This window comes from Hevea brasiliensis, chromosome 11 (genome assembly GCF_030052815.1).
Source record: "Hevea brasiliensis isolate MT/VB/25A 57/8 chromosome 11, ASM3005281v1, whole genome shotgun sequence".
NCBI classification, from domain to species: Eukaryota; Viridiplantae; Streptophyta; class Magnoliopsida; order Malpighiales; family Euphorbiaceae; genus Hevea; species Hevea brasiliensis.
Window position 1 is genome coordinate 9,677,258 of NC_079503.1, and position 26,993 is coordinate 9,704,250.

General features: G+C 34.7%; 1 protein-coding gene and 1 pseudogene across 1 annotated transcript; one reads left to right on the forward strand and one right to left on the reverse strand.

Moving 5' to 3' along the window:
• Nucleotides 1–5,049: 5,049 nt before the first annotated feature.
• LOC110646946 (uncharacterized protein At4g33100-like) lies at nucleotides 5,050–8,688 on the forward strand. Its single transcript, XM_021800575.2, has 4 exons — nucleotides 5,050–5,257; nucleotides 5,360–5,444; nucleotides 5,522–5,673; nucleotides 8,374–8,688. The coding sequence occupies exons 1-3, from the start codon at nucleotides 5,154–5,156 to the stop codon at nucleotides 5,624–5,626; spliced, it is 294 nt and encodes a 97-aa protein (XP_021656267.1). The 5' UTR covers nucleotides 5,050–5,153; the 3' UTR covers nucleotides 5,627–5,673; nucleotides 8,374–8,688.
• A 152-nt stretch (nucleotides 8,689–8,840) lies between these two features.
• On the reverse strand, nucleotides 8,841–11,744 carry LOC110646948 ((S)-coclaurine N-methyltransferase-like; annotated as a pseudogene).
• Nucleotides 11,745–26,993: the final 15,249 nt, after the last annotated feature.

Here is a 26,993-nt window from a genome sequence, read left to right on the forward strand (position 1 = left end):
GACCTGCGAGGGAGAAAGCAGGTTAACCTCAAAAAAATATCCTCCTGTGGCCTGTAAAAATTTTTGAACAGGAGTGAGCGTTCGACTCAGAGAGTAAAATATCAATTTTAACCATAATCCCTATAACTATCTAAAACTAATGCACCCTGTAGAGTGAAATGCAACATCAACAACATTTTCACATCATAACATCAAAAAGGTAATTTGGAGCACTCACACACCCTGTAGTATCAATCATAACATATGGGAGCTGATCCCCTATACAGCTCTCTTAAATCCAACCTGGTGCCAGCGAATTACTCAAGCTCGGACTTCCACTTAATAACCAAATCGAGGGTCCCAGCGAATTACTCAAGCCGTGACTACCCCTCGAAGGATCGGGTCCCAGCGAATTACTCAAGCCGTGACTACCCCGTCCTATCCATAGTCCACACCACATCACACGCACTCCAACGCACGCACACTGCTCTAAATTACCACAACAACATCCATGGCACATCAACAGTTATGAATGCAACATAAATCGTGCCTAGAGTTTAACTACATAAATATATGCATATAAGTGATGCATGGGCATGCTTGAACATATAATAATATCGAAATTACAATTAAAATTAATATTCTACTCACAGACTTGACGATGGTCACTGAGGAGGCTGGGCGGAGGAAGAAGGCTGTCCCGGCTCACCTGACAATTTTATTACAATCATTTAATAAATTTGACTCAATACAAACAAAGAAAAAGACCAATACGTCCTAAGTCGTGCCGAAAATCCGGCAGAGTCTCCCCTATATCTAGGACCTACCCAACCAGCAAAATGGCTCAAAACACACTTCTATATTCACAATCCATATATCCACAGTTCAATCATATCACACAGCCCCTCCTGGGCCCATCAAATCAGTCATCCATCACAATACGCAAAATTTCAATTTAGTCCTTATTATTGATCATTTTTGCAAAAACTGCCCAAACAGGCTCTAAAAATTATAAAACTTTGCGCCGCGGTCCTTAGAAATATTACTAAGCTATTGCAAAAAGAATCGTAATTTTCTAAGTTACCACGAATATTTTATGGATTTTTAATCCTATTTAAGCACTAGAAAATTACGAAAAAGCAAAGTTCGGGTTTACCTTTGCCGATTCCGACTTCAGGCACGTGCTCGGGATGCCTGACAATGGCGGGGTAGCCAAAACCTCGATCCAATTCGGAGACTTTTCCGGTAGCTGGTCTGTCTGGCCGGAAATTCACAGATCCGGACAACTGTCGAATTTCCGCGAATTGATGATACCTACACGAAACCCCATAATAATATATAAAAAATCAGGGGTGTTACAAAGATGAATTGTTATTTAATTTTTGAATTTTGCTATTATTCATGAGTCAGTTTATTATATTTTGAAAATTACAATAATCGGTAATATGAGGTTTGATTTCATAAACGAATAACTAATGAGTCCCTTATCTAAAAATTCATAATTTATAGATAGTGCTTAATGAAAACATCTTATTACCTTTATGGTAAGTTATTATTTAGAAAGCATTTGATTTAATTACTTATTTTTAATTTTTTATTTAAAATATATTTTTTAATTTATAAATTAATTTAAAAATAAATAGTTAATTACCTAATAAAATTATTTAAAAATAACTTTTAAATAATTTAATTTTTTTTGTTAAAAATGATTAAAAGTAATTTTATTTATTAAAATGATGAAAAAATATATGTAATTGAATGCTGTATTTGTTAAAATGAGGATAATATTGATATTTTTAAAAATTATTAGAATAATATAGTATTTTACTTGATCAAAGAGTAATTTTAAAGTAAGTAATAAGTTATAAATAAGGAATATCTTACTTCTAAATTATTTAAGGTAGTTTTGTAACTTATAATCTCAATTGACTATTAATATACAATATACTTATGACTTTTTTTACTTATAAGTTTAAATAGTCAAATTAAACAAGTACATATATCGTTAGATTATAATTCAAACTCCATATTTTGGAATGTTATGAAAATCATACTCGTATAAAATAAAGAATATAAAATTTAACATTATTTAGTGTAAGTCTACTCAATAAATAAATTCATTATAAAAAAAAAATAATTATACAACCACTAATTATTTTTCTCATCTTTAAAATCACCCAAACAAAACTTATGGAATTCAATGCACCTCTCTACTTTGTGAGCTCTCCACAATATAATATAATGTTAACCAACTAATCATATATATAGATAACTAAAACCTAGTCTTTTGGAACTCTAATTATTAAACTTTTTAATTTAAATTCTATTAAACTTTCTAAACTAATTATACTTCTTAGTTTTAATTGGACTTAAACTCTAATAATCTCCACCTCCAAGTTAAATAGAATTAGTCTTCACAATTTCTGCAAACGTCAATTTCCTCTTAGATACTTCCTTGCATGTTTGATTGTTGATATTGTCTCTTACTTCAACTTGCATTTTTCTAATTAATGTGTTTCCTTCAAATTTGTAGAGATTATTTGTACTAATCTTCTCACCCTTCACGATCATAAGAGTACCTCAACTAACTCTTATGACTTCACCATGAATCAAACACCTATAATACAAAGAATCTAACTTACCTAAGGAAATTAAGTTCCTTTTAAATTTAGGAACATACCTTACTTTATCTAATAGTTTCACACAATCACCATGCAGTTTGATCTCCACTCTTCCAACACCTTCAATCTTCATCTTATTCTCATTGGCTAGCTTCACTTTCTCTCATTCGTTTTCGTCAATCATATCAAACCACTACTTTTTTGAGCAAATATGGAATGGGCAAATAAAATCCATTAACCACTCATCTTGTAATGGATTTTTTGCCTTTTCCTTATCATCACCTATATTCAAACATTCACTGTCAATACCATCATCAATTGCAATTGCAACAGTTCTTTTTTTTTTCTTTTTCGCTATTCTTCTTGATTTGCTTAAACTTTGCAATATCTTACTCCATCTTCATACAATGGTATTAAATGTGACCCTTCTCATGATAGTAGTAGCATTCTCTATTTTCAAGGTCTACTCATGGTCTCGAGTTAGATCTACTATTCCTTCTCTAATTGTTTTTACATGAATTGATTCCACTATGACTAGAACCAGCAATAAAAACTTCACCTTCATTGCTACTACTTATTTTCTTGAACTTAACAACACCCAAGATAACTGCGGAAGTCTCCTTTACCTTCAAAATCCGCTTATCAATTGTTAGAATTGTTACCAAACTTTTATAAGATTATGAGAGAGAGATTAAAACCAAGAGGACTTTATCTTCATCACCTACCTTCACACCAACACTAACTAATTGGGTAATTAATTTATTGAAAATATTAAGGTAATCCCTCACATCAGTATCTTCATCTATTCTAAGTTAGTACAACTCCTTCAAGTACAAATAATTTGTGAGTGACTTTGACATGTTAAACTCCTTAATTTCTTTCACAAAACAATGGCGAAGTCTCCTCCAAAATATTATACTGAACATCAGGGGCTAACGTCAATCTAATCATACTTACCACCTTTGTTTAAGCTACTCCCAATCATCATCTTTCGTAGTTGCCAGTTGCTTCTCTTTTAATATTTTAATTAATCTTTATTATACAAGGACATCTTTCACGGTGCTTTATCACAAACTAAAATTATTTTTCTCATCAAATGACTCCATCTCAAATTTTGTGCTCATCATCTTTAACATCTTAAATCACAGCTTTGATACCACTTGTTATGAAATTCACACCTGCGCCAAATTTAATGTGGTTCGGCGTAAGTCTACTCCATCAATAAATCCACTATCAACAAAAAATAATTATACAATTACTAATTACTTTTCTCACCCTCAGAATCACTCAAACAAAGTTTATGAAATTCAATGCACCTCTTTACATCGTGAGCTCTCTACAATACAATACAATACTAACCAGCTAATCATATATATAATCAACTAAAACCTAATTATTTTGAGATTCTAATTATTAAATTTTTTAATTTAAATTCTACTAAACTTTCTAAATTAATTATATTTTTTAATTCCGATTAGACTTAAACTCTAACATGGAAGTTAAGTGAACCATTTGTCCCTCGCTATGTATCGTTATTGTTTAGTGAAAGAGCCATGCAAGTGTTGGAAAATTGAACGGATTCTTCATGGTTGCAGCCCTATTATCAATAGCGAAAATATAGAAGGAAAAGGTAGCATAGGAAGATTTTTTTGGTTTTTGTTTTTTTATGAGGTGATTTGGGTTATGTTTGAGAGCATCAAAATGTCTCAATGCTTTTGTCTAACTTCAATTTAAGTTCTAACGATGGTGCATCAATTAACAATGGAAATGGAGTATTAGGTTGAAATTTATTGATTTGAATAGATTGATGAATCTAAGATATGGAAAGAAATTGGAGGAGGAATAAAATAGAGATATGAAGAGAGACATAAATAGAGAAAGAGAAAAAAAATTAGAAGATAAATATAAAGGAGAGTAATAGAGAGATTATATTATTAATATGTGACTAATAAATTTAAAGAGAAAAATTATATGATTGATGGAATCTAATTTTAGATACGGATGGTAAAAGTTTTCAAATTCGATATGACTCTTCTGAAATTTAGTTCAATTTCTTCATCTCTATTTTGTACAGGCAAGAATAGAAAAATCTTTTTCTTTGTTTCGAATTCTAGTAATTTATTCAATACACTAATATATTATTATATTTTAATTATTTAAATATTATAATTTTAAAAAATATAAATTTTTTATTAAAATTATATTTAAAATTTATATTTTTAATTCATACTTTATTTTAAATAAATAAATCTATATTATAAAATAAAAAATAAAAATAAAAAATTTTGTAAAAAAATGGGTCTGACCCACCTACTCCGAACCTTTGTAGGGCAATCCCCAACCCGATCCACCTATTATCATTTCTATTTTTAGAGACTATTTGATGTAATTTTTAAAAATATCTAGACAGATTTATACATAAAATTAATATTTAAAAATTAAATACTAATTTGCCCAAACTTAATTACGTACAAAATCAGCTCTGCGACGGGTCAATTGGCGTGACGGGCCAAGAGCTGTGATAACGGAAGAATTTTGAAGAAACGATGCGAGATGGGTTTTATTAAGAGAGAAAAGAAAGCTCCATCTTCTTCTTCTTCTTCTTCAACATCGCCATGTGCTCATCTCAGAGCTGCTTACTACAATTGCTTCAACAGGTCGGTCTTTTCCCCTTTTATTATCTAGGCTCGTCCTTTTTTTAAAACCCTAGCACTCGTTATCTTTCTTTCTAAAATGTCCTGTTCGTATGGGTTGTGCAGGTGGTACTCAGAGAAGTTTGTGAAGGGTAAATGGGAAAAGGAGGAATGCGTTTCTGAGTGGCAGAAATATAGAGCATGCCTCTCTGTATATTCTATTCCCCTTTACTTCTTTTGATTTCATTTGAACGTAATTCTTGGCAATTTGATAAAGTTTTCCTTCAGGAACATTTGGATGATAAACATCTGAGTCGCTTCTTGGAAGCTGAAATCATTCCAGCTGATTTGGCAAATCCAGTTGATGGTGCTGCTGCTGGTGTTCCCCAGTAACTTACATTGTTCTATCTCTAAGTAGTAAACTATAGAACAAATTAAAGGTGACTACTTTAGCTTTTTATGAATTTATTGATTCAGTGGTTAAATTTTCGGTCACATACGTCTTTGGCCTTTGATTAACCTGGTGTCTTTAAAACTACGTTTTATATATATTTTCTTGACCTGGTACTTAAAAGAGCGAGTGGTTTCATTGGGACATTGTAAAGAACGCTTAGATATTTTATTTGCAAATGATTAATTAATTTCAAGCTTTTTTTCAAAACAATAATAATAATAATAATTTCAAGCTGGTAAGTGATGAAGATTCTAAATGAAATGTTTGTTGATGCCCGGCATGGGTTGAAGATTTAAACTTTTCTCTAACAGTTAATGGAAATGTAGCTGTGTATTGACTACAACATAGAAAAAAGCAACATGCTGCGGTTCTGGTTGATTATTTTTTACTTATTTCTCTTTGGGTTCATATTAGTACCCAGTCCAGTTGCACTGTTGTCTTCGTTCTGTTGCTCCATGTTTAGTACCTCTTGGCTCCTGTTTAAGTCAAAGTTTTAGTTTTAGTTATGTCTTTTTTCCCCCTCATGGATTTGTTTTTTAGCATAATGCTGCTACCACAGGGGACACGTTAAGATGCATAGAGGATGCACAGCTTGTAAGTTAAAAGGAACATAATTCCCTTCTCCCCACCCCCCACCCACCTTTGATCATTCTTCTTGGTTCCTGCTTGCTATGGTTCGTGCGGCATAGGATTAAGTTCTTGTGATGATTACAGTTGGTTGTGTATGTAATTCATACAACATTACTCTTTGATGGTCATTTCTTTCTTTCTCTTCTTCTTTCTTGGTTTATTCATGACTATCTATAAAAGCTGAAAGGAACTTGAAGTCTTGATATTTGTAGTATCAGCTGGTTTTGAAAGAATAAGATAAATCTAATATGAAATTTGCTGTTTTTAACGATGTTATTTCATGATATACTAGCAATTCTCTAAAAAATAATGGACCACTTTGCCTGCTGTGCTCTAGATCATTACATGTTGCTGAGGTGTAATATGTTGGGTAACTGGTGGAAGCTTTCTCTTCTACATGAATAGAGGTTGAGTTGCCACTTGGCCAAATTGCCATGTCTTAGCCCTTATATCAAGAGAATCTCAGGATGTCAGTGTAAGCTTAAGAAATATAAATCAAGAGGTCTGGGGCTTTACATGGTGGATAAAATCATAAAGTTGTAACTGAGGGAATCATTGAGGGTTGTGGATAGTAGAGAAACTGTTAGGACTATATAATTTAGTTGCAGGCTTGCTGCCTATGTGTTTTCTCCATTAGGTCTAATCGTCTGCTTCATTTTGAATTCAGCATGATGTTCTCTTGATGTCAGTATAATAATAAGAAGCACAATCAAGAGGTTGGGGGCTTTACCTGGTGCATAAAATCATAACATCAGGGGAATCCTTGAGGATTGATGGTTAATAGAAGTGTAGAACATTTGTCTTATGACTATATATTGTAGTTGCAGGTTTTCTGCCTATTTCTTTTTACCATTAGGTCTAATGCTCTTCTTTGTTCCAAATTCAGCATGGTTGATTTGGTCACACTTTGTAAGAGTTGGTGTCCCATTTCGTCTTTTCTCTCATCTAGTGGTTTGGAAGTTTAGTTGTCAATCTTTACTGCACGCAGAACAAATTCTTTCTGTTTGTGTGTATGTAATCATTGGGTTTCTGCATTTTCATTCCATATTTCATGGTTACAGATCCTTAATTTGAAGTTAAGTGTGATGATCCCTTGTATTTCTTCCATATTTCTTGGTTACAGATACTTTGTAACTGCAAATTGAAGTATGTCTAGACTAAGGGATCATACTCAGCATCAACTTAAAATCATGAGCAATATATCACATTGTAAAATATCCATTCAACCTAAAGGCTAAAGCATGTAGGTGAACGCTCAAGAATTGATTTAAATATCTCTAAGACACCCATTATGCAAAAGCCAATGGGTTGAAGTATAAACAAAGAAAAGCTTACTTCCATCTTTTGCTGAATATAATATTATTGGGCTACAAAGAAGAGAACAATAAGATAAGAAGCACTTTCTAATGAATGACAAAGAAGGTGAATGGCTGTAGAGTTTAGAAACCTAATGTATGCTTTGGTACTCTGTGTAATAACTACTTGGCTTAAAAGTTTAAGCTTTTTGGCAAGAGCCCAACAATGACTTTATATCTCTTTCACATGTTTAGGTGGACTTCTGATATCTCTTACATGTTTAATATGTCCTCTTGCACCTGTATACTTGGAAACTTTATTGTGATGGTACGTGTATTTTGTGTTTATCCAAGTTTTTTTAATTCAGTGGAGGTCTAATGGGCCAAAGAATAACGGATGAGTTACACAATATAGGAGGTGGCCCTCTCCTTTTAACAACTCTCACCATGAAGGTGATAAATCTTAGAATAAGTAGATGGGAACATTCAAAGTTGAAACCTTCTTACTCCTGCACCTTTAAAGGTGGAGGGAAACCAACCAAACTACTTCTTGATTGGCTGTGTCTGCCCAATTTTTTGCATCTTGAAACTCATAACAAGGGTATTAGTGAGACACCTGAGCAACAGTTCTGTTATATGTATAGCTATGTGAAACTAGGTAATGATTGCGATTGATTGGTAATAACTGCTATGTTTTCTTTAGGTAATTCAAAGTATTTAGCAAAGCTTATTGGAGTTATCATGTTTACATTTGGCTGCAGATAATTACCTATGCTTGCTTTGCGTAGCAGTATGTCCATCTAAGCTACCCCTGGTTCTGTTCTTATCTGCAATTTGTGAGGCAGGAAAGTGTCCTGGAGTAGCGTTGATGGAGATTGAAGCCTACAGTTGATTCTTTGTAGATGGGTATGGTAGAATTGTTTCATTTATGGTAAGTGAGATTTTTAGTTCAAGGAAATCCTCGAGTAATGTTGAGAAACTTTGTTCCATATTAATTTAGGGCTTGTTCTTGTAACACTTCACATTTTTGGTTTTTGCTGCTTGAAAAACTAACTTCAAGCACTTGGACTGCAAAATCACATTAGTGTGTTATTTTTCCCAAAAAAAATCAACCCATGCTCATTGTTCTAGGTGACAAAAAAAAAAAAAGAAAAAAAGAAAAAGCAGTGAAAAAAAGGAAAACCAGAACTACAATCATTTCGATAGCACCCGTAATTGCTATGGATTTGAAATTGAATTGGTTTGACCAAGTTAAAAACTTGTCAAAATATATTAGAAATTATACAATAATAATAGTGATAGTTACGCACAAATTTGCCTTATTTAATTGACCATCAAATGTGGCTTATTTCATTCAAACAAGAGAAACTTTAAAAGGAGCTTTTTCAAGCTCATTTTTTCTTAAATAGGAATAGTGCAACCATCCATTCCTCCCCATTGTTGTATCCGAAAAGTTCTGCAACTGCGATAAAGAATGTTCTCCAGCAGACGGTCCACTTGATAGCTTGATCCTTGCCGTAAGTTGATTCTATTATTGGCTTAATCAAAGCCATGTTTTCGTCCATTCTTTTGAGCCATGCCTCACTACAAGTTTTCAGTAAATCATAAAATTAAATTAGGCACGTCTATTGCCTCAAGATAGGAGAACGATAAATCTGAAAAGTACAATAAATTGCAGGATTACTATCCATCCTCACCTTGTCTGTGCATAATGTTTCCCATTCGCAAGCCAGTCTTGATAAGATCTGATTTGGCTTTGCTGTACATCTTTATTTATGAATTCTTTAGCTTTAGTATTCTTATCCACTGGCACATGACTAGTCATCGCTATTTGAACCTATATTAATTTATGCTTTAGAAGGAAAAGATATGTTTGCTGATAAGAGATGCAGAGCTGACCTGGAAATGAAGCAACAGATTTGCAGCAGGCATTGTTCCTCCAGTGAAGAAATACCTAGTAATCCAGTCATCTTCATTTATATGCTGAATAGAAACAGAAGATGGAATGTATGTTATTGGATATGCTAGAGCTAGCCTTTCAAATAAACCAAGTAGATCAAACATACATGTGCAGGTGCTCAACAAATAGCCATACCTCAAAGTGGTAAGCGAATGCCTTGTGGCAGAAATGATGCACGAAAAGAAGACTATCCTGTTTCATCCACTTGGATATCTTCTGAAGAAGATCTTTGTAGTTTTTCATATGCTATTAGAGCACAAAACCAATTATCAAATCATATCAACTTTAATCTTAGCATCTGTAGTGTGACATGAAAAGCACTGACCTCAAACATTTCAATGGAGAATATACGATCATAGGATGCCACCATTTCTAATGTGCTAATATCTGCAACAATGATTTCTACATTCTTCAGCTGATGTTCCCTACAGAAAAGGGTGATTAAATGGTTTGGATCATCTGCTGACCCTCAGCTACTAATTTGTGAAGAAACCAAGAATACGCTACTTTATTAATAGAAAATGGTCAATGTGTTTTTTTTAATTTTTTTATTTTTTTTATTTTTTTTTATATTAGATAATTAATGCTATATATCTGGCTCAAAATCTACCATTTGAAGTGAATGATATATTGTTAATGTATCAAGCATTATACCGACACTGCTCCTCAATGAATGCTTTCTGGGTTGTTGAGTTGCAAATCCCAGTAATCCTGCAATTGCTGTACTTTTTGGCAATGTATAAGGAAAGTGACCCCCAGCCACATCCAACATCAAGGACAGTGTGGCCATCTTTTAGTTGTGACCTTTCACAGTAGAGCTCCAACATTGCTTTCTCAGCATCCTCTAAGGTGTTTGATTTATCAGAAAAATAACAACAACTGCATTTGTTCACATATGAACAAAATCACTTCATATAATAGCAAAGCAAAAGGCTTTTTATAAGACCAATGTTCATCCAAAAACTAATATCAGTGGAAATGTTGACTGCCTAATGCCTATGAGTTTTCACATAACATGAGAAATGTTGAAGATTTCAAAAGAAACAATAATACCGTGTGATAAATATGTTGAGGAGAAGATGTATAAAGAGATCTTCTGTTGTGTACTTGCATAGCACCACCAATAGTTGAGGGCTAAGTCTTGAATTTATTTGAACAAAAGCTAATTTCCAGAAAAATAGCAGTCATAAATGGAGAGAGTAATCAGGGGCTCCATCAAAACAAAGTAGCTTTTGATTAGAAATGATAATGAAATGCAGTCCTTGTAACAACATTCCATTTTCTTATTATTCGGTACACAGCAACTTTAGACATTTTACAAAATTTTTATATTAGAATAACTTAAATTTAGGTGAAAATGACCTTTAAGTATAAAAATAATTTTTTAAGATTTTCATTAAATTTAATATTAAAATTAGAGTATGACCAGACTAGGAGATCCAAGCAAATTTTTGTTTTTCATTTCCATTCCGTTTCTAAGTGAACCAAACATGTCCAATACCTTAATCTAGTGGTAAACTAGCCAAAGCTAGTTCCTTAGAAATCAAAAGGTCTTAAAGTTCAATCCCATTGTTATTTTTCCTTGATTGTGCTGTTATTGTTCATTTCTTCACCCAAACCAAAAAAATCCCAAAAGAGGGGGGAGACTAGCATGATTCATGGCCATAGAACTGCTAATTGCTAATAAACAAAGTACTTGTGTCTATTCACAAAGAGAAAAGGGAAATAGATTAATTCCACTGTGTTTGCAATGCGTTAAAAATAAAAAATACCTGTACTTTAAATTTTTGCCAAGAACCAACTTGAAGAAAGAAGTAGGCAATTCATAATGTTGAGCTTTGGGCTCCTCCGTCCTGATAGCTATAGAAAGCATTACAATGAACGAAGTAGAGGAGGTCAGAGAGCTGGAGCTCAGAGGAAGGCTTGTAGCCAGAACGAAGACGGGAGGCCAAGAGCAGTCGAGTAAGGCTTCTAATGACAGTGTCTGGCAGCAAATTTCGTTCCAGTGAAGCTAATGCAAGCCGCACAGAAGCATCGTAAGGTAGCTGAATTAAGCCCTTCATTTTCAGGAGTTTATGCTACTAGGAACTAAAGCTATAGCAATGGCGTTATCTTCTCTTTGACTTCCTTTGCACTTTGCAGAGAACATGAGGTTAAAAAGAGAAGGGATTAATGGTCATTTTTGGCAAAAAGTTAATTGGGTCTTTAATATTTAAGTAAGATTATATTAAACGGCTAAAAGTCTCAAGTCCGACAACTTTTCCTCACGTTTAAATAAGCCTAATTTTATTTTATTTTTAATTAAATAAATCTAAAATTTTATACCACACAATATATAAAGAAATCCTAACAATTAAAAATGAAATAAAAAAATTTAAATTCCATCTCATAAGACACTGGTTTGGCTAGCTCCTCCAAACACTCTAGCTCTAAAACTACTTCATTTTTTATTCCTAAATTGAAAAGTTTTCTAGCAAGATGCAATACATCAATAACACTCAGCCCAATCACTGAATTTACAAAAAAATCACCTCTTCTATTTTTAAAACCTTGCCAATGTTCTTAGACAAAAGTAAGAGATACACTCTATGTTCCAACTAGATGCTCCATTCCTCACCACCTTTTGTCTAGACCTCCAAGAAGATTTGCTTTATGAAAAAATTTTGTTTTTATGGTGCATGGTCATCCTGTACGCCATCACTTTTGAAGTTTCTACCCTAAGGCTCTATAATTTCCTTAGAGATATGAAAAATCAACAAAGCCTGATATGGCGCTTCCTTGAATGGTTTTCTCCTGCTTCATCATGGTGTAGAAGATTAAAGATAGCCAGTGAGAACCATAATCTCCACCGTAAGCCTCTATCAAAAACCATAGCAGCCTGCTCTCTTTTCATCTTACACAGGCCTTTTTCCAGGAATTTAGAAGGATTGTTATGGACTTAAAACCAATTCTACGAATGAAAGACCTATTCCAAAACAATCAGGACAGGACAAAGCCTCACACTGCGAAAAGAAATTATTACCCATCTCTGTGAAATTAACAACTACAAGCCCAAGGCCTAGATGATGACTTCCACTAGTATCGAACCAAAGGCCCAACCAAAAAAAGTTTCAGATTTTCTTCTTGATTATACTAATATAATATGGCAAGGTTCTCAAGTCCTCACTGAGTCAGAAAAATAAGAAACCAACAAGAGTGCATCTGTTCCTGAACAGAAAAATGGTCCATGTCCCTGATACAAGAGCCTGTATGACAAGGAATATGACTCTGATGGCTCATACTATTATAATTATAATCTGAGTCCAAGTCAAAACTCCATACGAATTGACAGCAGATTGTCCCCTTGAAGCTAGAGAAAAATATATATCTGTATAATTAATTTTAGTCAGATAAGTTATTTGTCTTCATGTATGACTTAGTTATGTATGAGTCATGTGTCCACCTAACTAGTTCTTATATTGTTAGATATATTTACCTAACTATTAGGTAAACATGTGTTTTTATGTAAAAGTGGTTGTAATAGTTCCTGCTCTCCTCCTATGTAAAGGTAGCTTTGGTTTCATTTGTGATAAGAGTTACCAAGAAATAACATTCCAGTTTTTTTGTCTTATAGTTTTCTAAATTTCTCTTCCTCTCTTGAAAGTAAAAAATTCTATCTTATTCATATAATTCTCTACTAAGGCATGAGTATGATTTACACTTGCCACTCTTAAGTAGATCCTGTGCATTAGAAAATGCTAGTCCATTGATCTATTGCTATAGTCCTCTAAATCTAGTTCTGTATAATAATACAAAAGGACAAAGCCTTGTGTAACGCCCCTATATGCATAGCCTGGTATATTTCACTGTTCCAGTGACCAGTGTTAGTCCGAACAATTAAGAAGATTAGAACCACATTTAGTACACTTAGAAAAACTCTGCATGAAAATAAATAGTGATTGCTAGATAGTTAAGTATAAATAAGAAAAACAAAGCATAAAAAGTTAAATGAGTCGGGGGTCACAGCGATGAGTGACCTTACCAGGAAGTGACTGCGAGGTCAGTCCTAACTCTAATTTTGAACCAGAAATTGTGACACCGCGGTCCTAAGGACTATTGCGAACCTAGTGGAAAAGAAAAAATCACAGAAAAGAGTTGATAAGTAGGTCAAATAATTAGGTCAATGATCCAGAAGAAATATTGAAGTACTTGCAAACCGGGTCAAACCGGCGAGGGGCAATTTGGTCAATTCACACCTGAAGGTGACTCCTGACCTAACTATCCAATAAAATAGGAGAAACGAAAATTTTAGAATCGAGAATTAAATTAAAGAAATAAGGAAAAATTAAGAAAAAAGAAAAAGAATGAAAATTTGATTTATTACCTCACTTGAATGACATCATATATGATGTCAAAATGTAATTATAATTTCCACAATAATTGACCAAGTCAAAATTAACTTTAATTACACATAAAAACATAAAAAAAATGAAAAGAAATTTCATTTCTTCTTCTTTTTCACTTTTGGCCGAGACCCATACTCCTCTTCCACCTCCATTTCCATCCTCCATTAAAGCTTGATCCAAGCTTTTAATTCCAAAAGTCAACCCTAAATTTCCCAAAAATCCCCCATAAACCTTGATATTTCTACTTGCAAAGAAGATTGATAAAGAAAATTTGAAAGAAAGTGGAGAGAATTGGAAGATTGAAATTCAAAGTCAAGGTTAGTGTTCTAACTCTTCAATTCCTCTTTAACTTTAGGTTTATGTATGTGAAATAAACTTAGAATTGATGAAAGAAATGAAACAAGTCAAGTGTGTGGGTTACATGTGGAATTCAGCCAGCTTATAGGGGGACTGAAATTGTTTGGGTTTGATGAAGTTTAAGTGATGTAGAAGTGTAATTAATTATGTAGATTAAGGATATACACTTTGATTTCATTAAGTGAATGAAATTAATAAATTAGGGTTCTTGAACTTTGAAGTTTGGGGAAAAATTAGAGGAAATGGTCAATTGGGACCATTTGTGATGTGTTGGAATTGGTAGAATTGAAAAGCAATTCGGATTGCTTAGGGGTCCCAATCTGGCAGTTTGACCTAGGTCCCTTTGAGGGACCAAAACTGAAATTTTACCAACCCAATTGGTGTGAGGCCAATTGAGAATGAAAATAGACACATAATGACACATTTTTCACTTAGAAACCATACCCAGAAAATGACATTAACATAGTGAACAATTAGGTCAAATTCGGATATTGTGCACTGTCACTGTACCAAAATGACCAAATGACCATAACATGGGCTAGACAGGTCCAAATGACCTGATTTTTGTGGCATTGGAAAGGTATGACATAGCGCCACAACTTTTATGAAGAAAACCAATCCAAATTTTGCCCATAACCAAGTGAAATTGTCACCCAAAGTTAGTGGTCCAAAACTGCTAGAACCAATTAGGTGCCTAGAAATTATGGGTAACACCAATCCGGCCAGCCTTATTCAAATGGCCATATCTTGGCCTAAAAAACTACAAATGGAGTGATTCAAAAAGGGAATTAAAGATAAGACAATAAGAAACTTTGATGAAGGTCACTTAGCCAAATTCTCACAGTAACCAGACCAATGGAACAGTGTAATACAGGGCACAAAAACTGAAAATTTGAAATTGTCATTAGGATACCTAAAAATTGAAATGGCAACCAAGACCAACAAATTTGACACTCAAAATATGGTATGTGGGTGTAATTGGAATTCACATACCTATTACGCATGAGAAAGTCAATATTTTGACTTGAATAGTGCCATGAATAGTAACTCTGAAATGCAAATTTTAAAGAACGTTAATTTAAGCATATTAGGGATAGAATTTAGTAGACATGAATTATTTATTGGATTTATTATAAATTATAATACTAAAACACTGTAAATTGTGTGTTCAGTTAAAAAGGCTACTGAGAAAGGAAAGAAAACATCGAGTCAAGGCCAAGAGGCGACTCATACGAGGTTTGTGCACAACATAGAAGTTTCTGTAAATTTTCTTCTGCAAATTGTTTTTGAATGAATTGTGATATTAAATTGTGACTTATTTGCATTGAAATTATTGATGGCTGTTAAATCCACTAGAAATTAAATTAACTGAAATTACCAGTTATGAAATATTTTCTGCAGTAAGTAGTAAATCCAGGTCGAACCTTAGAGATTGAATTATTAAATTTCGTGCACTTATGTAATGGAAAAAGAAACAAAGGTTGGGGGGGGGGGAGGTAATTCGCAGTCCAAAGAAGAAATAAAAAATCAGAAATTAAGAACTAAAATTAAATATGAAAATCTCAAATTAAACAAACTTCAGTTCAAGGTAATTCACATTCTAATGCATGATTTGATCATAGACAACAGAAATACAATTATCTCTTATTGAATACTTAACGTAGATTTACCAAATAGCGAGATAAAACCCCTAACTTCCCTATACTCATCAACTCGAGCCCAACACTCTTATTGACTCTAATTATTAACTGAATTGGTATTAAGCAATCCTCATCAAATTAATAATTGCTTTAAGAAAAGGAAGTAGTTAAGTTGAACAACAATTTATGAAGCACAAATCATTTATTTCATCCTATTGTTTCCTTAGGTTATTATCGAAAACTTGGATCAAAATCAATAAAACTTAATTGCTATTCACGTTCAATCTTACACAACAATTATGGATTATGAAGACGAACTAGCAATTGATCTCATCAAATAATTAACTAATAGGCCTTTTTAGTAAATCATTCAATAGATAAAAAAAAAAGAAAAAATCAGAAAACAATAGATATTCAAAAAGACATAAATTAAATTAAGAACTTGATCTCACAAATCACGCATAAGAACTAGAATCCCTTGAACTGAATTAAGAACTTAGCCACTCATGTTCATGGCTTACAGAAAAATAAAGAAAAATAAAGAAGAAATCTAAAAAGAGAATGGAGAATGAAGGTCTTCTATGGTGTTCGAAGCCGCTGAATGATGTCTCATGGCTGCTGCCCAAAGATGACTTTATAATAAAAAATCTAATCCCAAAGATGAGAGCCAAACTTGGAAAAGTTTTGAAATTCAAAAGAGATAGATTCGCAGTTGTAACAGCTCAATCTATCTCCAGTCAGTATTGTCCGCTTTGGCCCATGGGCCTCACGGATTTGTCCCTTGGGAGGTTTCATTCCCAAAAGCGCGCTAACAAGGTGAGGAAGGCTCCCACAACAGCTCTGCAATCACTACCATTTTTCAGCCACTTCCCTTTCAAATCTGCCTCTGCCTTCTTCAGGAAAGTTGTAACCCTATTTCTTAGCTTTCCAACGGGTACTCATTTGCCCAAATCCAAGGTTTGCAACTCAAGTTATGGCTCAAAAATCGAGACTGGTTTTGACAAACAATCTAGCCCATAATGACGATTTCATTGCCATTTTTGACAATTAAAACGACCTTATCTCGCTTCCAGCCCTTCATAGAAGTTGTAGAGGTGGCTCTTAATGTTCAATTGGGCTTAGGCTTGCTTCATTTGGACATCTAAAACTCCAGATACAAAATAAATACTGAAACTGGTTGTGACACATCAAGTCTGGGCTTTTGCAATGGATCCATAGCTTATTTTATCAACCTTGGAGACTGATTTGGGCTTTGGTCCCTCTTTATCATTTTTAGTGCTCTATCTTAGCTTTTCAATGGATTAAACAGCACTCAATTTGGAGACCCACAACTTTAGAAACACCTGAAAAATACAGCAAAGGTCAAATGCTAAAAATTTCTCCATTTAACACAATTATTCCAACAACTATCTAAAAATATGCTTAAATGATAAATATACTTTAATCGACTGAATTATGCATAAAAACACTCTAGAAACACTAAATATAATGTGAGTAAAATTAATAAATTATGCACTTATCAATTATTATTGAAAGGAACAATATGCTTTTGATCTAAACTGTTAGAAAAATAAATTGTGTGTTTGAATTACAAGTAATGTTTAGAAAATTGTTAAGATAGTTTTGAAACCGCAGCGTCATTACCACATATCTGAATGCCTCACTAGCTTGACTAGTGGAAGGAATTATTTTTGTATTCTCTCTCTGGCTGAAGTATTGAGGTATGTGCCAGCAGAGGAAGAAATTTGAATGGGTACCCATAGATTTGAGCTAGCTAGCCTTGGTATTCCTCATAAGCCTCTCGCTATTGAGATGAACAATATATTGATGGCATGATATGACTGTATGTTTTTATAAAAATTTGTTTTGAGACTTTTAAAGTAAAAAATTATTTGACTAAAATTTTAAATTGTGACTTATATTTGTTTACCATTTTCAGTACCATATTTGGAATAATTGTGATTTAAATTATGCATAAATTAGTATTTTTAGTATGTTGCGTACCACTGAGTCATTGTACTCAGCGATGGCTTTTTATTGCTGTCGCAAGTAGAGAGACTAGTAAAGTAGCCGAGTGAGCTGCTGAGTATCATAGTACTACCTTTGGATCTTTTATCGGGTATTACATTACACCCTTATTGTACATATTTATTTTGATGTATGTGACTGTATGTACACTTTGTAAATTAGGCTTGAGCAATTGTACAGAACTTGTAATAATATTATTTTAGATTTTCTGATATAAATTTAGACCGATGAATATAAATCAATCTTTCTTTAATGAAATGAGAATGAAATTCTTTAGTATTAGTTTTGAAAATGATTGAGTTGAGTATTGACTTGAATTGTGGAGTTGAGAAAAATTGTGTTGATTTGAGTTGTGATGGTGGTTGATTTTGATGAAGTGAATTATAGAAATTGCTTTTCTACAGGTTAAAAATTTTGGTTTTTCCCACTTATGGACAGCACTCTGTCGAAATTTTTACAAAATTTGCGCAAAAATAAAAATGGTCAAAAATTTTACCTAACTCTTAAACTTCAATTAAACATTTTTAATACCTACTAGAAATGCTCACCACCTTCAAAAAGTAAGAAAATTATTTTAAAATCCCTTGTAGTATATTTAATGGGTTATCGGTAGGTGAAGTTCGGTAATTCATTAGGTATACTACGGGATCGTGTTATGCCTTACAGAGGGGTAAGGTGTGACATGTTTTAGTGGTATCAGAGCAAGTTTTTAAAGTATGTTTTGACTTGTAAATTTGCATAGTTTCTTTGATAAGTACAACTGTTCAATGTCCTTATTTGATACATACAGTGCATTACATTATAAATATGAACTAACAGAGGGAAATCTCCTTGTGTTATTTGTTTAGGAGATAGAATACCCTCTGATAGACTATGGAAGAAGGGAATCGTTCTGTAGAACAATCAGTAGAGGTTGAGGCACAAGGGAAGGCCTAGCTCTTCAGAATGTGAGTGGGTCAGCCACTTCGGCTCCTCCAATGCCGTAATTTCCTGCTCAATTTGCCCAGCAGATGGCTGCGATGTTCCAACAAATGGCTGGAAGCATGCCTACCCAAGCCCCACTTCAGGCACCTGTAGTGCAACCTCAGACTCTAACTAGGCAGTATGACAAGCTAATTAAGTATGGGGCTACAGAGTTTAAGGGTATAGCAGACCCTTTAAAGGCAAAGCAGTGGTTGGAGAGGATGAATAGAGTGTTCAAGAAACTGCACTACACGGATGAGTTAAAATTTGAGTATTCAGTGTCACTGTTGCAAGGGATGTGTATGATTGGTGGAAAACCATCCCCCATAGTTTGATGGAACCTCCAATGCTGACCTGAGATGACTTCCTCAGAGAGTTCAGACAAAAATATGTCCAGATGCTTATGTGGACCAGAAGTTGCAGGAATTTTTAAGCCTGAAATAAGGAAGCAGATCATTGGCAGAATATGAAAGGGAGTTCTCCCGCCTGAGCCATCATGCGGGGAGTTTACTTTCTACCAGCAGAGAAAGATGTAAGAGGTTTGAAACTGGTTTGAAGCCCAGTCTGAGGATGCAAGTGGTTGGATTCAGACATAATAACTTCTCTGAGCTCATCTCTCAAGCGCTTGAGTTAGAAAGAATTGAGTCAGAAGCAACAACGGTGAAAGGGAAAACAGAGAAGATAGAGAAATCAAAAAAAGAGAAAAGTAGAAAGTCAGCGGATCAAAGTTCCAGTAGCAATACTAGAAAAAGAAAGAACTTTGGGGGACTAAGCAGAGGTAAAAAGTCTAGAAGGGGTAGATTTTCTGGGCAGAGACCCCCTTGGTCTGGTCAGCAGACGACCAGGAGTTCTCACCCTCCCCGCTTTTGTGAGACATGTGGCAAGACCCATGGTGGGATATGTTACTGGGCTACAGGAGCCTGTTTTAACTGTGGTAGTACGAGGTATCTAGCTAAAGATTGTACCAGTGCTCGTAGATTTGGGCCATCTCCTATTACTGCAGAAGGATCTATTCAGAATTCTGCTACCAGAGGTTCACAACCAGTTAGCAGAGGTATAGGCAGAGGTCGGGGCAGCACTTCAGGCAGTCAGGGTACAGTATACCAGTCATAACAAGGTAGTGCTTCGGCTAGAGTCTACACTATGAGATAGTGAGAAAAGGCCGAAACTTCTGACATTGTGGCCGGTACATTCTCTATCTCTAATTAAGATGTATTTGTGTTGTTTGATCCGGGTTCTACCCACTCATATGTCAGTGCTAGCATCATTAGTTCCCTTACTGTTCCATGTGTCAAAATGGGTTTTGAGGTGTTAGTAATTAGTCCATTAGGACAAGAGGTCAAGGTCAACAGAATGTATAAAAATTATCCTTTGGTGATCCAGGGACATATTTTTCTGTTAGATCTAATTGAAATGCCCTTCAGAGATTATGATATCATCTTGGGCATGGATTGGTTAGCCAGGCATCACGCCATGATTGACTGTAGACTGAAGACAGTCACTTTTGGTCTCCCTCAGTACGGTGATGTGGCAATACACGGGGAGAGATAGTTATTGCCATCCAACATCATTTCGGCTGCACTAGCCAGGAAGATGATTAGAAAAGGGTGTGAAGAATACTTGGCATATGTGATAGACACCCAAGTGGGAAGTTCAACATTGAGGGATATCCCTACAGTATGTGACTTTCCAGATGTGTTCCTTGATGAGTTACCAGGATTACCTTTAGAAAAAGAGGTGCAATTTGAGATTGATGTAATGCTTGGTGTGGACCCAATCTCCATAACACCATACAAAATTACAGCACCAGAATTGAAAGAGTTGAAGGTACAGTTGCAAGAGTTGCTTGATAAGAGCTTTATTCGCCCTAGTGTGTTGCCTTGGGGAGCACCAGTGTTGTTTGTTAAGAAGAAAGATGGCACTCTCTGCTTATGTATTGATTATTAGCAGTTGAATAAGGTGACAATAAAGAATAGATATCCATTGTCTTGCATTGATGACTTATTTGATCAGTTGAGGGGTATAGCTGTGTTCTCCAAAATTGACCAGAGATCGGGTTATTATCAGTTGAAGGTGCAAGAGCAGAGTATCCCTAAAACTGCTTTTAGAACTCGATATGACCATTATGAGTTCCTGATCATGCCATTTGGGTTAACTAATGCTCCAGCTGCATTTATGGATCTGATAAACAATATCTTCATATCATACCTTGACTAGTTTGTGGTGGTATTCATTGATGATATATTGGTCTACTCGAGGAGTACAGAGGAACATGATAGACATCTACGGATTATACTGCAAATCTTAAGGGAGAAACAGTTATACGCCAAACTGTCAAAGTGTGAATTTTGACTGAAAGAAATTTCTTTCTTGGGGCACATAGTATCGGCAGAGGGTGTTAAGATAGATTCAAGCAAGATTGAAGCTATCCTTAATTGGAAGCCACCCAGGAATGTTACAGAAATTCACAGTTTTCTGGGTTTAGCTGGATATTATCGCCGATTTGTGAAAGGATTCTCTATGTTGGCTTCTCCATTGACCAAGCTGCTTCGAAAAGATATGAAATTTCAGTGGACAGATAAATGCCAGCAGAATTTTGATGAGTTGAAGAGGTGTTTGACTGAAGCTCTAGTCCTAACTTTACCTACTCCAGGTAAAGAATATACTGTTTATAGCGATGCTTCTCACAATGGGTTAGGCTGTGTACTGATGCAAGATCGAAATGTTATTACATATGCATCACGCCAGCTGAAACCGCATGAGAGGAACTATCTGACACATGACTTGGAGCTAGCAGCTATTGTATTCGCTCTTAAGATCTGGAGACACTACTTATATGGGGAAAAGTGTTACATTTACACAAATCATAAGAGTTTGAAGTATCTGAGCACCTAGAAAGAGTTGAATTTGAGACAGAGGAGATGGTTAGAATTAATTAAAGACTATGATTGTCTGATAGACTATCAACCAGGGAAAGCAAATGTGGTGGCTAATGCCTTAAGTCCCAAGACTATGGCAAGTCTGAGAGTTTCTCCTTTGTCTATGGTATATGAGTTGAGAGCATTGCATGCCAACTTAGAGATTAATGATGAGGGGCAAACAGTAGTTGCATGGCATGTACAGCTAGTGTTGATTGATTAGATCAGAATGGCTACTCAGAATGATGAAAGAAATCAGAAACTACTGGAAGAAGTTCCGCAGGGCAAGAAACCTGAATTCTTAGTGACAGATGATGGCCTCCTATTACACCAGGGCAAAATGTGCATTCCTAATGACGTTGACTTGAGACAGATCATTATGAAGGAATCACATGAGTCTCCTTTTGCTATGCATCCTGGTGGCACTAAAATATACAGAGGGCTGAAAGAGCATTACTGGTGGATGGGCATGAAAAGGGATGTAGCTAATTTTGTCTCCAAATGCCTAACTTGTCAGCAAGTCAAGGCAGAACATCAAGTCCCAGCTAGTTTATTACATCCATTACTAGTACTTGAGTGGAAATGGGAACGGATAACTATGGATTTTGTGATGGGACTTCCGAGGACACAGAAGAGCCATGATACAGTATGGGTCATAGTGGATAGATTAACCAAGTCTGCTCATTTTTTGCCAGTCTGGATGGACTATAGTTTAGAGAGATTGGCTAAACTGTACATTGATGAGATTGTGAGACTACATGGAGTGCCAGTATCGATTGTGTCAGACAGAGATCCTAGGTTCACTTCTAGATTCTGGGGTAGTCTTCAGAGAGTCCTAGGAACTAGATTGAACTTTAATACGGCATTCCACCCATAGACAGATGGCCAGTCTAAGAGTATAATTCAGATATTGAAGGATATGCTATGGGCTTGTGTAATTGATTTTGAAGGTAGTTGGAAAAACACACTTGCCTCTGATTGAGTTTGAAGGTAGTTGGGAAAACACACTTGCCTCTGATTGAGTTTACTTACAACAACAACTACCAATCAAGCATTGGGATGCCTCCTTATGAAGCTTTGTATGGCAGAAAGTGCAGAACTCCTCTGTGTTGAGATGAAGTGGGTAAAAGAACAATGATAGGCTCAGAGATTGTTCAGCAGATAGAGGAGAAAATTAGACTGATCAGAGATCGACTCAAGGCTACATCAGATCGTCAGAAGTCCTATATTGATCTGAAGAGGCGAGACATTGAGTATGCAGTGGGTGAGAAAGTATTCCTCAAGGTTTCCCCTTGGAAGAAAATTATGAGATTTGGCAGAAAGGAGAAATTGAGTCCTCGCTTCATTGGACGATATGAGGTTCTGGAAAGAGTGGGTCCTTTGGCATACCGATTGACACTACCTCCAGAGTTGGAGAAGATATATAATGTCTTTCATGTGTGATATATAATGTCTTTCATGTGTCCATGTTGAGGAGGTATAGATCTGACCCATCTCATGTGTTATCAGTAGAAGAAATTGAGGTGAATCCAGACCTTTCATATGAGGAGGAACCCATAAAGAATCTAGCATATGAGGTGAAGCAGGTGAGGAACAAGCAGATACCACTGGTGAAAGTGCTATGGAACCATCACTCAAGCCAGGAGGCTACTTGGGAACGACAAGAGGACATAAAGAAACAACACCCACAGCTGTTTAGAGACTGATGTCAGGTAAAAATTTCGAAATGAAATTTATTTTAAGGGGGGAAGGGGGGGGGGGGTGGAGGGAATTGTAACACCCCTATATGCATAGCCTGGTATATTTCACTGTTTCGGTGATCAGTGTCGGTCCAGACAATTAAGAAGATTAGAACCACATTTAAGACACTTAGAAAAACCCTGAATGAAAATCAATAGTGATTGCTAGATAGTTAAGTATAAATAAGAAAAATATAGCATAAAAAGTTAAATGAGTCGGGGTTCACAGTGATGGGTGACCTTACCGGGAAGTGACTGCGAGGTTAGTCCTAACCCTAATTTTGAACCAGAAATTGTGACGCCGCGGTCCTAAGGACTATTGCGAACCTAGTGCAAAAGAGAAAATCACAGAGAAGTGTTGATAAGTACGTCAAATAATTAGGTCAGAGATCTGGAAGAAATATTGAATTACTTGCAAACTGGGTCAAACTAGTGAGGGGCAATTTAGTCAATTCACACCTAGAGGTGACTCCTGACCTAACTGTCCAATAAAATTGGAGAAATGAAAATTTCAAAATTGAGAATTAAATTAAAGAAATAAGGAAAAATTAAGGAAAAAGAAAAAGAATGAAAATTTGATTTATTACCTCACTTGAATGACATCATATATGATGTCAAAATGTAATTGTAATTTCCACAATGATTGACCAAGTCAGAATTAACTTTAATTACACATAAAAACATAAAAAAATGAAAAGAAATTTCATTTCTTCTTCTTTTTCACTTTTGGCCGAGACCCATACTCCTCCTCCACCTCCATTTCTATCTTCCATTAAAGCTTGATCCAAGCTTTTAATTCCACAAGTCAACCCTAAATTCCCCAAAAATCCCCCATAAACCTTGCTATTTCTACTTGTAAAGAAGATTGATAAAGAAAATTTGAAAGAAAGTGGAAAGAATTGGAAGATTGAAATTCAAAGTCAAGGTTAGTGTTCTAACTCTTCAATTCCTCTTTAACTTTATATTTATGTATGTGAAATAAACTTAGAATTGATGAAAGAAATAAAACAAGTCAAGTGTGTGGGTTACATGTGGAATTCGGCCAGCTTATAGGGGGACTGAAATTGTTTGGGTTTGATGAAGTTTGAGTGATGTAGAAGTGTAATTAAGTATGTAAATTAAGGATATACACTTTGATTTCATTAAGTGAATGAAATTAATAAATTAGGGTTCTTGAACTTTAAAGTTTGGGGGAAAAAATTAGAGGAAATGGTCAATTGATGCAAATGACCTTAATTGAGGTTAGAAATGGTTAATTGGGACCATTTGTGATGTGTTGGAATTGGTAGAATTGAAAAGCAATTCGGATTACTTAGGGGTCCCAATCTGGCAGTTTTACCTAGGTCCCTTTGAGGGACCGAAACTAAAATTTTACCAACCCAATTGGTGTGAGGCAAATTGGAAATGAAAATAGAGACATAATGACACATTTTTTATTCAGAAACTATGCCCAGAAAATGACATTAACATAGTGAACAATTAGGTCAAATTCGGATATTGTGCACTGCCACTGTACCAAAATGACTAAATGAACAATGTTTATTCATTTAGCCATAACTTGGGCTAGATAGGTCCAAATGACCTGATTTTTGTGGCATTGGAAAGGTATAACATAGCACTACAAATTTTATGAAGAAAGCCAACCCAAATTCTGGCCATAACCAAGTGAAATTGTCACCCAAAATTAATGGCCCAAAACTGCCAGAACCAATTAGGTGCCCAGAAATTATGGGTAACACCAATCCGGCCAGCCTTATTCAAATGGCTATATCTTGGTCTAAAAAACTCTAAATGGAGTGATTAAAAAAGGGAATTAAAGATAAGACAATAAGGAACAACTTTGATGAAGGACACTTAGTCAAATTCTCACAGTAACCAAACCAATAGAACAGTGTAAAATAGGGCACAAAAACTGAAAATTTGAAATTGTCATTAAGAGATCTAAAAATTGAAATGGCAACCAAGACCAACAAATTTGACACTCAAAATGTAGTATGTGGGTGTAATTAGAATTCACATACCTATTAAGCATGAGAAAGTCAATATTTTGACTTGAATAGTGTAATGAATAGTAACCCCGAAATGCAAATTTCAAAGAACATTAATTTAAGCATATTAGGGCTAGAATTTAGTAGACATGAACTATTTATTGGATTTGTTATAAATTATGATACTGAAACACTGTAAATTGTGTGTTTAGTTGAAAAGGCTACTGAGAAAGGAAAGGAAACATCAAATCAAGGCCAAGAGGCGACTCGTACGAGGTTTGTGCACAACATAGAAGTTTCTGTAAATTTTCTTCTGCAAATTGTTTTGAATGAATTGTGATATTAAATTGTGACTTATTTGTATTGAAATTATTATTGAAAGGAACAATATGCTTTTGATCTAAACTGTTGGAAAAATAAATTGTGTGTGATTGAATTACAAGTAATGTTTAGAAAATTGTTAAGATAGTTTTGAAACCACAGTGTCATGACCACATATCTGAATGCCTCACTAGCTTGACTAGTGGGAGGAATTAGTTTTGTATTCCCTCTTTGGCTGAAGTGTTGAGGTGTGTGCCAGTAGAAAAAAAAAATTGAATGGGTACCCATAGATTTGAGCTAGCTAACCTTGGTATTCCTCATAAGCCTCTGGCTATTGAGATGAATAATATATTGATGGTATGATATGACTGTGTGTTTTTATAAAAATTTATTTTGTGACTTTTAAAGTGAAAAATTATTTGACTAAAATTTTAAATTGTGACTTATATCTGTTTACCATTTCAGTACCATATTTGGAATAATTGTGATTTAAATTATGCATAAATTAATATTTTTAGTATGTTGTGCACCACTGAGTCATTGTACTCAACGATGGCTTTTTATTGCTATCGCAGGTAGAGAGACTAGTAAAGTAGCCGAGTGAGCTTTTGAGGATCATAGTACTACCTTTGGATCTTTTGTCGGGTATTACATTATACCCTTATTGTACATATTTATTTTAATATATGTAACTGTATGTGCACTCTATAAATTGGTCTTGAGCAGTTGTACAGAACTTGTAATAATATTATTTTGGATTTTCTGATGTAAATTTAGACCGATGAATGTAAATCAACCTTTTTTTAATGGAATGTGAATGAAATTCTTTAGTATTAGTTTTGAAAATGATTGAGTTGAGTATTGACTTGAATTGTGGAGTTGAGAAAAATTGTGTTGATTTGAGTTGTGATGGTGGTTGATTTTGATGAAGTGAATTATAGGAAGTGCTTTTCTACAGGTTAAAAATTTTGATTTTTCTCACTTACAGCCGGCACTCTGCCGAAATTTTTATAAAATTTGCGCAAAAATAAAAATAGAAAAATTTTTTACCTAACTCTTAAACTTCAATTAAATATTTTTAA

Coding starts and splice junctions, on each gene's coding strand:
- LOC110646946 (XM_021800575.2), top strand. CDS start 5,154: ATGGGTTTTATTAAGAGAGAAAAGAAAGCTCCATCTTCTTCTTCTTCT. Junction 5,258..5,359: donor TACTACAATTGCTTCAACAG/GTCGGTCTTTTC, acceptor TGGGTTGTGCAG/GTGGTACTCAGAGAAGTTTG. Junction 5,445..5,521: donor AATATAGAGCATGCCTCTCT/GTATATTCTATT, acceptor GTTTTCCTTCAG/GAACATTTGGATGATAAACA.